Source organism: Lemur catta, chromosome 25 (genome assembly GCF_020740605.2).
Source record: "Lemur catta isolate mLemCat1 chromosome 25, mLemCat1.pri, whole genome shotgun sequence".
Classification (NCBI taxonomy): Eukaryota; Metazoa; Chordata; class Mammalia; order Primates; family Lemuridae; genus Lemur; species Lemur catta.
Window position 1 is genome coordinate 1038740 of NC_059152.1, and position 13533 is coordinate 1052272.

At 41.4% G+C, this 13533-nt stretch overlaps 1 protein-coding gene across 1 annotated transcript in view; it reads left to right on the plus strand.

The window, feature by feature from the left end:
• The window catches only part of AIDA (axin interactor, dorsalization associated), a 36259-nt gene that overhangs the window by 18027 nt on the left and 4699 nt on the right, over positions 1–13533 (plus strand). Inside the window, exons 5-8 of the mRNA XM_045537092.1 lie at positions 2747–2810; positions 3172–3278; positions 10382–10504; positions 12730–12852. Of these exons, the coding sequence (XP_045393048.1) occupies positions 2747–2810; positions 3172–3278; positions 10382–10504; positions 12730–12852 (417 nt within the window). The remainder of the gene's footprint in view (positions 1–2746; positions 2811–3171; positions 3279–10381; positions 10505–12729; positions 12853–13533) is intronic.

Sequence of the window (13533 nt, forward strand, 5' to 3'; positions counted from 1 at the left end):
GTTATTCCATGGAGGGGGTGGGGGTGAGGTGGGGGGGGTGGAGCTCCGTGACCTGGTCCCTGACGGGCCACAGGCGAGTAGCAGTGTGTGGCCCAGGGGTTGGACCGCAGCTATAGAGTACGTATGTAAGAAGTCTGACTAGTGAGTCCGACTCCGGCTGGGGCAGTCACGGAATGGCAGCCTGCGCTCTCTGGTTTCCTGGTTTGGGAGGCCGAGATGCCACACCTGTTTGAGCTCCCACCTGCAGGACTCCAAAATCAAAGGCTGAACAGTTTGAGCACAAAAGCACGGGAGCCTTTGGGTTGCCCAGTCGATGCTGGGAATTCACCTTGATGTAACTGCAGGTAGTTACTGGGAAACCAGAGGCTAAATTAAATACCTATGCGTTTAATCTCCAGATACAGCTAGAATTTAGAACATCTCTCTTGAAGTTTACATGCCAGAATGTAACCATTGAAATACAGGTTAGCCACAGTCAGAACACAGGAGGAGGTGGTACCGTGTTGTCGGGAGACTTCTCATGTGTGTGTGTGTGTGTGTGTGTGTGAGTACATATGTATATATAATTACGTATTGCTTAATGACGGAAACACATTGTTAGACAATTTTGTTTTTGTGCAAACATCACAGAGTGTACTTACACAAATCTAGATGGTGTCGCCTGCACCCCTGGGCTGTGTGCATAGCCCGCTGCTCGTAGGCTACAGGCCTGTGCAGCGTGTTACTGTACTGAATATGGTGGGCGATTGTAACAGTGGTAAGTCTGTGTGTTTCTAAACGTATCTAAACATAGAAAAGGTAAAAGTGGCACACCTGCGTAGGGCGCTCACCGTGAATGGAGCCTGCAGGACTGGAAGCTGCTCCGGGCGAGTCAGGGAGTGGGTGGTGAGTGAGTGTGAAGGCCAAGGACATTACGCTGCATTTATTTAAAAAAAAAATCTTCCATAATAAATTAACCTTAGTTTACTGTAACTTTTCTACCTTATAAACATTAAAACTTTTTTTGACTCTTGCAATAACACTTAGCTTAAAACACAAACACATTGTACAGCTGTACAAAAATATTATCTTTGTTTATATCCTTATTCTATAAGCTTTTTCAGTTTTTAAAATTTTTTACCTTTTTTTCCTTTACTTTTTTGTTATAAAAATGAAGACACAAACACATATACTGACCTGGGCCTACCCAAGGTCAGGATCATCAGTATCACTGCCTTCTGACACACCTGGAGCTGTCGGCTCCTGTGATAGCAATGCCTGTGTCTGGAGTATCTCCTGAGGCTGTTTTGCAGTGAACCTTTTTTTTTTTTTTTTTTTTTTTTTTAAATAAGTAGAAGGAGCATAGTCTGAAATAACAATAAAAACTATAGGATACGCTGGGCGCAGTGGCTCAGGCCTGTAATCCTAGCACTCTGGGAGGCCGAGGCGGGAGCTCGAGGTCAGGAGTTTGAGACCAGCCTGAGCAAGAGTGAGACCCCATCTCTACTAAAAATAGAAAGAAATTATCTGGACAGCTAAAATTATATATATAGAAAAAAAATTAGCTGGGCATGGTGGCGCATGCCTGTAGTCCCAGCTCCTCGGGAGGCTGAGACAGGAGGATCACTTGAGCCCAGGAGTTTGAGGTTGCTGTGAGCTAGGCTGACACCACGGCACTCTAGCCCCGGCAACAGAGCAAGAGTCTGTCTCAAAAAAAATAAATAAATAAATAAAAGTATAGGATAGTAAGTACAGTACTACATAAACTATATATACTGTAAAAAGTGTAGTTATATACTAGGCAATAGGGATTTTTCAGCTCCATTATAATCTTATGAGACCACTGTCGTCTATGTAGCTTGCTGTGGACCAGAATGGTTATGTGGTGCATGACTGTATATAAAATAAATTTTATCATAAAAGAAATAAGAAGGCCGGGCAGGGTGGCTCACGCCTGTAATCCTAGCCCTCTGGGAGGCCGAGGCGGGTGGATCGCTCGCGGTCAGGAGTTCGAGACCAGCCTGAGCGAGACCTCGTCTCTACTAAAAATAGACATAAAAAGTATCTGGACAACTAAAAAAAAAAATATACGTAGAAAAAAAATTAGCCGGGCATGGTGGCACATGCCTGTAGTCCCAGCTACTCGGGAGGCTGAGGCAGTAGGATTGCTTAAGCCCAGGAGTTTGAGGTTGCTGTGAGCTAGGCTGATGCCAGGGCACTCACTGTAGCCTGGGCAACAAAGTGAGACTCTGTCTGAAAAAAAAAAAAAAAAAGAAATAAGAATTACAACCTTGCTACTACCGACTTTACCAGTTTGATGGCAATGAGGGGAACTCTAGTCAGGACAGAGAATAAAATGCACTCGGATACCTCTACCTGGTCATCTTTGGTACCAGTCCTTCAGTGAACGTACTGCAGGGAGGGGGTGTTCTCTTTCCCGGGCACCCGTGTCTCACCTGGAATCCTGTGCGTAGAAAAACTATTTGAGTTTATTTTCCGTGAAGGCTCTGAGACCCTAGAACTTACTCTCTTTGGGTATCTGACAGTGCTCTGAAAATACTGGTACCTGAAGTATACTCTGGATATTCTTATTTAGCTAAGACCTTCAATGGACAAATGCCCTGTGGCTCTTAAATGGTAGGAAGGCTGGGAATTAAAAAATATATATTAATATGCATAGTAAAATTGATTAAAATTAGTCATTTAAGATACAATTTTTTATTTTGATTTATAGAACCATTCATGTTTCTTTATCTTTTTATTCCAGTCCTAAAGAATATTCTTACATATAATAAAGAATTCCCATTTGATGTTCAGCCTGTCCCATTAAGGTAAAATAAACATTTATATTTGTCTTCTTATTTTATTATCTATTTTATACCTGTATGTCATATTTCTGGGTTTTTAAAATATCAGCTTTGGTTTTTGTCTTTGTGAGATGGGGTCTTGCTGTGTTGCCCAGGCTGGTCATAAACGTTTGGGCTGAAGTGATCCCTCAGAGAGCGGGGATTACAGGCACGTGCCACCACACTCTGCAGCTTTGGTATTATTGGTGTCATTGACATAAACGTTGTTTTCAGCATATCAACATCTTTTTACATCAGCCTCTTAGCTAGGAAATGAGTAGTTGTGAAGCTTCACTGGTATATTCAGTTTTGTAGCTCACTATTTTTTGTGTCTCTTTTCATGTAGAAGAATTTTAGCACCTGGCGAAGAAGAGAATTTGGAATTTGAAGAAGATGAAGAAGAGGGTGGTGCTGGAGTGGGGTCTCCTGATTCTTTTCCTGCCAGAGTTCCCGGTGGGTGTCAGTTGCCAAAAATAGTACTGCACTTCATCCAGGGTCAGAGTGTTTGACACTTACTTTGATATTTGCTGGTCGGAGAGTAAAACCTCTGCAAAGCCCAGGCCAATCTTGGGCAAATCTTCACGCCCATGTTATTGGCAGGAGCTGTTCTGTAAGTCTGGTGAGAAGGTATCTCGTCAGCTGGGTCAGGGGTCCTCGGCACCCCGCCGTGTTGAGTGACTCACCAGGAGGACTCAGGGCTCAGCGTGTAGTTGTCCTCACAGCCAGGATTTACTGCAGTGAGAGAACACATGAAACCAGGTGCTGCCTTCCCAGAATTCTCCTCCAGCAGAGTCACCTAAGATGTGCTGAATCCCCCAGCAACAAGTTGTGAGGGCGTGTGAAGTGCGAAATGTTGTCCACCGGGGCAGCTCATTGGAGAGTCAGTGGCCAGGGCTTTACCAGGGACCGACTGTGTAGGTACCTTCTGCCCAGCACAGACCCGAACCTCAGACTGCAGAAGGGAAGTGGGTGTTGAGCACAGGCCACGTGGCCTGCACTGTTCAGGCACGGTGAGCTTTCTTACCAGGGGGTGGTGGGAACCCCCCAAATCAGGTGCTCAGGTGCTGGCCACGGGCTGACCTTGCAAGCAGGCCTTTCTAAGAAAAACAGGCTGCCATGTGAGCTCTTTTCTGGATACTGTCATAAGTACTTCTTTAATTAATCAAGCTGTGGTGGTTAAAACTGGCCCCGGGGGAGGGGATGCTGAGCAATTGGCCCCCTCCATCTCGTTTTAGGGAAGCAGAGGCTGTCCAGCAAGCCTTGGTCCCCTCTCCCTGTGCATCACCTGGGCAAGCACCCTGGATACATCCTCGCCTGTCCCAGTTACTGCTTCAGTCTGCTCTGTTCTTACACAGCGCAGGTTTTACTTCTGAGAAACTAGTTCACCTTGGGAAGCAAAGCAATACGCTGTAATATCGGGATGCATTTTAGAATAGACTGTAGAAGCTTTACAGTCATATTGAAATATAATTTGTATGTCATCTAGATGACTTTTTAAATAATTTAAAGTAATATTCCAGTATTTTTAGTACTCCTTGGAGAGGATGCATTGGGAGCAGGAATGATACAGGTTTGGTCTGCCGGTCACTAGCTGAGTGATTGCACCTGTTTCTGGAGCCAGTCTGAACTTTTATTTCTCTCTCTTCTTTTTATTTTTTTTTTTGAGACAGAGTCTAGCTTTGTTGCCTGGGCTAGAGTGAGTGCTGTGGCGTCAGCCTAGCTCACAGCAACCTCAAACTCCTGGGCTCAAGTGATCCTCCTGCCTCAGCCTCCCGAGTAGCTGGGACTACAGGCATGCGCCACCATGCCCGGCTAATTTTTTCTATATATTTTTAGTTGTCTAGATAATTTCTTTCTATTTTTAGTAGAGACGGGGTCTCGCTCTTGCTCAGGCTGGTCTCGAACTCCTGACCTCAAAGGATCCACCCGCCTCAGCCTCCCAGAGTGCTAGGATGACAGGCGTGAGCCACCGCGCCTGGCTGAACTTTCATTTCTTCATAAAATAGAATAATAATGATGCCTAACTCATCAGGTTACTGTGAAGATTAAGCATTCAGCATGGTACCTTTCACACGCCTAATATTAGTGGTGGCTGTTACTCTCGTGGTCATGCCTCTAAGTTATTGGAAAAATTACAGGCCTGTAGCTGGTGGCTGTTACTGTTAATAATGTTTCTTTGGTACAGGGCATTATTTCCAGTCTACTTTGCTTTACGGAGAGAGAGCTGTATTTTTCTTGCTCTTGTCGTATTTGTAGGCAATTGCAAGATTGCTGGGATGGTGAGGTAAATTATTTCGCTGTTTCACTGACTCAGTAATTTTTATTCCCGTTCCAAACCGTGTACTGTAATTGATGTAGCTTCCAGTTCTATAAACTGCTGTCTGATTGGTTGTTTACTTGCTGTACTTCTGTAGCAAACAAGAAGCAGGTGATATAAATCGTGAAGTGGACAGATTAAGGTCTTTATGGGGATTCGGGCTGCTGAGTTGGAAAGAAACTTCTACCATAAGTAAATCCATTTGCTATGTAAGATTTAAGCCTGAACTGAATAGATTTCTGTATTCTGACACAGCGTTGTGGTATTTCATTTCAGAGGTACAGGTAGCTTACTGAGCCCCTCTGGTCCCTGATTCTTTTCCCCCAAAAGTAAGAAAGAGTACCTGTAGTTTAATCAGTGCTGATTGGGTTTGGGATCATGTTATCCAGAGCCTGTGCCACTGAGAAATAACTTGTAAAATTATATTCATTGAAAATGTCATGGAAATAACAAAGTGATATTTAACTTTAATTATAGAGCAGGGAAAAGTTGCTACCCCAATGGAGCCCGATTTTGTAATAACTAGGCAACGTCTATGTTATTGGGACAGGGTGGTTCTAAGAATTGTTCTTTTTTTTTTTTTTTTTTTTTTTTGAGACAGAGTCTCGCTTTGTTGCCCGGGCTAGAGTGAGTGCTGTGGCATCAGCCTAGCTCACAGCAACCTCAAACTCCTGGGCTTAAGCGATCCTACTGCCTCAGCCTCCCGAGTAGCTGGGACTACAGGCATGCGCCACCATGCCCGGCTAATTTTTTTTTCTATATAGATTTTTTAGCTGTCCAAATCATTTCTTTCTATTTTTGGTAGAGACGGGGTCTCACTCTTGCTCAGGCTGGTCTCGAACTCCTGACCGCGAGCGATCCACCCGCCTCGGCCTCCCAGAGTGCTAGGATTACAGGCGTGAGCCACCGCGCCCGGCCCTAAGAATTGTTATGACTTTTTTTTAAGTCAGGTTTATTGAGGTATCATTTATACGTATAAAATTCACTCTCTTTAATGTGCAGCTTTATGAGGTTTGACAAACGTATGTACTAACCACCACCCCCGTTAAGCTAATGAGGCATGATGTGTGGCTATGTTATGACCAAGAGTAGCTTTTTCCCATTTAAAATTAAAAATGACTTTTTGGCCAACCTTTATTAAAAAGAAAAAAAGAGGTAGTTAAACATAGCTTATCTTTGATACGAATCTCTCTCCTTTTCAAAATTTTACAATCTCATAAAGCAAACCTATTTCTGTTACATAACTGGTTTAGCCAAAATGAGTGTCAACTTTTCTAAAGGTAGTCTTGGTAGATTTTATTTACTCTTTGAGAGTGGAACCTTTTAAATTTCTTATACTGTGTCTTGTCCTAAAAACTTACTGTCATTTCACATAGCAGCATTATTTGATTCTCACCCAGAGTGTGACTTTTCTTTCTCTGGGCATTAAGTTCTGCTACTAATTAATTTGCTTTCTGAGCCTTTTAACTGAATATGACTTTTTTTTAAAGCTTTACTCTGTTTATTTTACCTGGCTATTAGAATCTCAAAATAATCAGCACCTTTACTTGTCAATGGCTGTGACTTGTAGTTAAGTGATTTTTCAATTTTTTTTATAAGTTCAGCATTTGTAAGTTGTTTTCTGCAGGTGATGCAACTTGGAATTATTACCCCAGGGACAACCTATTAGTAAATAATTTTTGTCATCAAATGGACTTTTTTGTATCCCCTGTTGCACTAGTGCAGTAAAATGACTCAGAAGCTTGAAATTCATTGTTGTTACCTTATCAGAATTGTCTTTCTGCCTAGATTACAGCCTTCCTCTCCTAACTCATACTTCTTTAGAAATCACATTGAATTGAAAAATTCCCTCCAATTTTCTTTGATACCAGGGAATCACGTTTGCTCCCGTTGGTGCTGCATAAGAGGAGGTTGGGGCAGGTAGATCAGGAGCAGCTGCTGACATCAGAAGGGACCATTCAGGCAGGGACGGTGGCTCAGGCCTGTATCGTAGCACTTTGGGAGGCCGAGGTGGGAGGATCGCTAGAGGCCAGGAGTTGGCACCAGTCTGAGCAAGAGCAAGACCCCGTCTCTACAAAAACTAAAAAAAAAAAAAACAAAAAAAAAAACCAGCCAGGTGCAGTGGTGTGCACCTGTCATCCCAGCTACTCAAGAGGTTGAGGCAGGGGGTTGGCTTGAGCCCAGGAGTCTGAGGTTACAATGAGCTATGATGACGCCACTGCACTGTATCTTGGATAACAGACCAAGATCCTGTCTCCAGAAAAAAAAAAAGGTTGGGGGGGTACCCAGTAAGTGAACGTAGTCTTACTGCTCTGCCGTTTGAGGCTCAGAGACCTGTAATAAAATTGCTATAGGGGCTACCCGGTCTCTGTCTGTCACCGTGAACATGCATCGCTCAGTGCACAAAATCTAGTGCATGAGCTGCAGGTGAATTAGTATTATGCTAATATTTTTATCTTCTTTCATGCATATCATAAGGCCATGTACATTGATATGTATTTTCAGGCCATATATTTACTAGAGCGTAGTAACCCTGAGAGCTGTAAAATTCATGTATTCAACAAAATGTTTCTCCAACAAAGATCTATTTATTACTAGTGAAAACAATACAAAAATGAATATTCAGACCCATCTTTTAGGGTGCTTACCATGTAGTCAGCAAGACAGAGCCCAAAGTATATCATCATGGTTAGAGATCAGCACAGAATATTACAAGTGAGCAAAAAAAAAAAAAACAAACAAACAAAAAAAACACCTGACGGAGTTTAGCAAAGGTGATCTAACTAGAACTGAGACAAAGAAGGTGTGTAGAAGTTGACCGTGCAGGGAAGATACATTGGAAACCATGAAATACCTTGAATAGACACGTCTTTCTATACTAGCTATAGTCTTAATTACACAGCTTCAGCTGTTCTTTAATGAGGGTAAAATTGAACCTTCCATGATGGAGTGAAATGTTTTATACCCCACATCAAATTAGAGAAGAACTATATTTACATAGAGTATCTTTTAGGCTTGAAATCACTGCCTCTATATTACATTGTTAGAAATATGTTCAGTAGTTAGACTAAACCTTACTATAGCCTCAGGCAAAAAAGTTTGTTGGTAAAGAGGAAAGAAACGTTAGCCCTATCATTTCAACTAAAAGATTCAGACAGTTACAGGTTTTGAAACTGATTCACTTAAAGCTAGAAACAATTTTAATGTTTATTTGGGAGAAAATGGTCTATCATAAAAAGAGACTCTCTTATTGACTCTGAAAGTTGGATAAGTCATCACCTTTTGTCTGTCAAAAAAAAAAAAAAAAGCCATCATCAAACTAACACTAAAAACACCCTAAAGTAAAAAAGACAAAGGACTATCATCCTTAATATATAAAGAAAATTTTAAGTTGTGACAACAAGGACCTGTACAAGCACATTAGAAAATTGGGCAGAAGACATGGACAGACAGTACACACACACACACACACACACACACACACACACGATGTACAAGGAACCCTTAAACATGAAAAGATCCACGGCTTCACTTACAATAAAAGACGTGCAAATTAAAACCACTGTTGCCGAGGCTGCGGGGAAGTGGGGCTGTGTCCCTCCTCACTGGTGGGAATAGAAAATGGCACAGTCCCCTTGGAGGGGACTTCAGCAATATCTCGGCAGCAACAATATACGTTTTCCCTTAGCCCGGCAGTCGCCTCCTGGGAGCTCACACTGAAGATGCGCCCCCACTAACATGCAAAAACACTTGCGTTACATACCAGCTTCTCTGCTCAGGTAGTTTTAGTAATACTAAAATATTAGAAACAGCCTAACTGCCATATGAAGATTGGCTGATAAAACTGATAGATAGAATGCCATAGAAAGTAATTGGGAAAATCTCTATCAACTGAGTGATAGAGATAGAGTGATAGAGATCTCTATCAACTTGAGTGACTTTCAGAATATATTGTTAAATTAGCAGAATTTAACAATATATTAAATTTTTAATATATTAGCAAATTGAGGAGGAAAATTTCATGATCATCTCAGTAGATGCAGGAAAAGTTTTCAGTTAAATTCCAAATCCATTCATGATTTCAAAAATTTTAGCAGACCAAGAATAGAACATCCTTAATCTGATAAAAGGTGATACTTAGAGCCAAAAATCATATTTAATGGTAAAATTGAAAGCTTTTCTTTTCAGATCAAGAGTAGAATAAGGGGGCCTACTATTACCTCTTTCCATTAGCATTGCCTTGGAAGTCCTACTTAGTGCACTAGGATGAGAAACAGAAATAAAACATAAAAATCAGGGGAGAAAACCCTTCTATTTGCAGATGTTATGAATATGTATATGGAACATGTGAAAGAACTTAACATAGAAGTCATTAGTGGTTCGTGGATGTAAAATCCTCACATAAGAATCTATTTGTCTCTATAAGTAAGCAACAATTGCTTAGAAAATGAAATAATATTTATAATAGTATCAGAAAATATCAAGTCCTGCACAATAAATTCAACAAAAGAAATATAGGACTTTTGTGAAGAAAATAACAAAACTTTACTGAGAGAAATTAAGAAGTCTTTAAAAAATCCAGTCCATGGATCAGAACACGCAGTTTGTAAAGCTGTGACTCTTTCTAAAATTGATCTGAATTTCACTGCAATTCCAACAGGGTTTTTGGTTCTTTTTTGCCTTGATGTTGATGAGGAAAAGAGTGGGAAATTAGACTATAAGATTATTCAATTAAATACATAAATATTAAATTGTAAATTATTTTTTCTATCAATAATTAAAGGACTTGTAGATCGATTCTAGTATATTTCTCAAGCTTTAGGATAATATAACAAATGTTTAAAAAGTTTGTCCTGTCTTTGTTCTACCACTCTCTACTGAGATGTAAAGTATATTATATATATGAGTATATACAAAGTGTGTATATATATGAGTATATTATTCATGATGTGGTAATTTATAATTAAGCTTCCGGGACTGACTTAAATTTTTAACGAGCTTGAAGTCACAATTTCTGCTGTAGTGGTGAATCTGAGATACAGAAGTACAGGTTTATCTTGTGTATAACTAAATATTTGGAAAGAGTAATGTCAAGTTTGGAAGTTTTGAAAACCAAAATAATGCCTGGCTCATTACTAAGTCAGTTAAGACCAGGGCCATTTCTTCTCTCTGTCTGTTAAAATATTTACTGTGCAACTACTGACAGAGCTCACTTTCATTGCTCTTCCCCTGTCGCCAGGTACTTTATTACCAAGGTTGCCGTCAGAACCAGGAATGACGTTACTCACCATCAGAATTGAGAAGATCGGTCTGAAGGATGCCGGGCAGTGCATTGACCCCTACATCACAGTTAGTGTGAAAGGTAAGGAGCTCCGTCTACCTTCTTTTCCTCTGGCGAATTTTATAATGTTGCTTCTCGTTTGGTACCATTTCTTTTGCGGGGGGAGGTGTCTTATATCTGTGACAACTCATTTTAGTTTCTTCTACAACGAGGCGAAATCCGTGGAGGAGATACCACTGTCTCACCAAGTATTTCTGAGAGAGTTACTAAAAGTATTTTCCAAGCATAACTTACACTCCCTTTTGCTTTTGAGTTTTTCTTTGTGTATGTCTTTTCATTCTTAAAATTGTGTCGAGGGTGCTGGCCAGACATACACATGGTCTTTAACAGCAGATGTTAATACATCCTTCCGTCTCCAGGTCAGCAAAGCGTCCTGTACCTGCCAAGGTGTGTAGTTTCCTTTCCAAAGCCCAGTTCTGTTTTCCTGTCCCTCCCGCCCCAGGGAGTTCTCCCTCCCTTCCCAGGGAGCTCTCTGCACAGGAGAGTCCCGCGAGGTGAATGGGAGTCGGGCCCTGAATGTGAGTCCTCAGTGAAGGCAGGGAAACGGGGCATTAAAAACGTGAAGTGTTTCTCGCCCTTAACTGTGGTGCTGCAGTTACGAAGGAGGTTTTTCCCTCCCATCCAGCCTGGCGGTCCACTGATTGCTCGTAAACAACTTTTTCAGTCTGTAAGAGGGAAACTGCAGTGGGCGAATTCTGTTTGCCAAGCACTTATACAGGACACTTTATCTGTACAGCACTTAACAGTCTTTTAAAAATAATTATTGGGTGATTGAGAACGAAGTTGTTACACTCTTACCAGAAACAACTAGACAGTTAATCTGAATGTTTTACTTTAATCTGTAGTTTGAGGCAAATCAAATAAACAGATACAGGCTGAAATTAAATGGAGGGAACTTTTATTAACCATAGAAATAAATTCAGACTCATGGGTCCATTAGTACCAATTAAAAGAAAAAGGAATTCAGCCACAGAGGAGAAATATAATATGTAGAGACCGTGGTTTACAGCACTAATGCTGTGATGCTTTTTTAACTAATCCCATGACAGGTTATGTGATACTTTAATTTCTGATGTTATCCGTTTTCAAATACATGGTCTACTGGAAAGTGTTTATACTCGACATTGTATTTTGATGGCTATTTGCAAAACTGCATAATTCATTCAGGAATACACATTATAACACAAAAATATTTAATGATAATGTAGTAGATGTTAAGTCACCTTTGCGTCCATGCTGAACTAAAACATGTTCTTATAAATGTCTTTAAGGACGGAAATAATGAAATGTACTAAGTTGTTTTAAGTTCCCTAAGACAGGTCTGTTGACTAATACATACACACACTGAGTAGTCATCAAACGAGTCCATGTTGAATTTGATTAAACTGGAAGATTCCTGGATCCAGGAAGTTAAAACCGTACACGATAACTTAGTGCACCATCTGGTTGGTTTAAATCAGGTTATAGCAAATATAATGAGAATTTAGATAACACATATAAAAATTCATTCATTAATGTAAGGGTCTCCTTGGCAGCCCTCGTGTCTGTTGTTGGTCCTCCGACTGGAACATGATGGGGGGATTCTGATGACGTCACATTTAAAAGCCTTTCCAAGGAATACCCTCGATCAGCATTGGGAATTAGGAGCAGGGACCCCACTGTGGCATATTATTTACATTTTAAATTTTTATTGCACACAAAAATTTAGTGGCCTATTCCTCAAGGAAAACAAAAAGTTCTTTTTACCTCTTTAACTATAAAGATCAAATTTTGTCTTGTTGTAGACAAAGCTTGTAGCTTTTTTTTTTTTTTTTTTTTTGCGGGGGGACAGAGTCTCGCTCCCTTGCCCAGGCTACAGTCTACAGTGCAGTGGCATCGTCATAGCTCACTGCAACCTCGAACTCCTGGCCTTAAGAAGATCCTCCCGCCTCGGCCTCCCCGAGTGCTGGGATTGTAGCTGGGAGCCACTGCACCTGGCCACGAGCTCTCTTCCATACCTGGTCGCGGCCAGGCTTCCTCCCCTCCTCCAGGTCTCCCATCCCCTGCATGCAGCGTCCTCCACACGCTTCTGCAGACACCACGAGCTCTTCAGGCACCTGCTCACGCCAAGCGGGAATTTCCGTCAGCCCGAGACTCTCCTCTTGGCTTTCTGGAAGCCTCTTTAGGAACACAGCCCTTTGTAGTTTGCAATTTTTGAGTCTAATTTATTTGAATGTTCCTAAAATACTTATTTTTTTTCTCTGTAGATCTGAATGGCATAGATCTAACCCCTGTGCAAGATACTCCTGTGGCTTCAAGAAAAGAAGATACGTATGTTCATTTTAACGTGGACATCGAGCTCCAGAAGCATGTTGAGAAATTAACTAAAGGTTTGTAATCATAAATAACCCGCTTCTCGTGGCCAGAGCCCTCAGCTCCCCCGAGTCTGTGTGCATAGTGGGCCCAGCACAGCTAGTATCTGGCAGAAGTGAATGTCATACAGTGTTTATTGATTTGGATAAAATGTACATTTATCTTAAATGTGAACTTAGCGATTATATTATCTAGTTGTCTAATAACACTGTCACATAATGCACCATTCTTAACAAAACAAAGTTTTTCCCGGACTGAAAGGCTAGGGAAGCAGCAGCTCCCTAAGGTTCCCGAATGGTCAAGTCTCTCACAGGTAAAGAACCCGTTTTTCCTCCCAGTCGAACGTATTGGGTAGAAAGGTATCGTAAGTTGCAGGAAGATGGGGAATGACAACAAATTTCTCTAACAGTGAGGGTACATGTCCAGGTTAAACAGTTTAGGATTAAATGCTTTCCCATGCCTGTCACCCAGCGGGATTGCCAGTGTTCTCCAAAAAGACTCCGAAATCCCTTTATCGCCTGAGGTTCAGTTGCAGTTTCTGGAATGTTCAAGCTCTGCAGGAAGCTTGTGTAAGATGTACGAGGGCCTTTTAAACAAGTGCCTCAACCTCTAGAATATGGTATTTGACCTCTCGGGTCTGGTGCTGCTGCCCCGTCTCTCGTACCCCTGAAGACGTGGCTCCAGGTTCTGTGGGACAG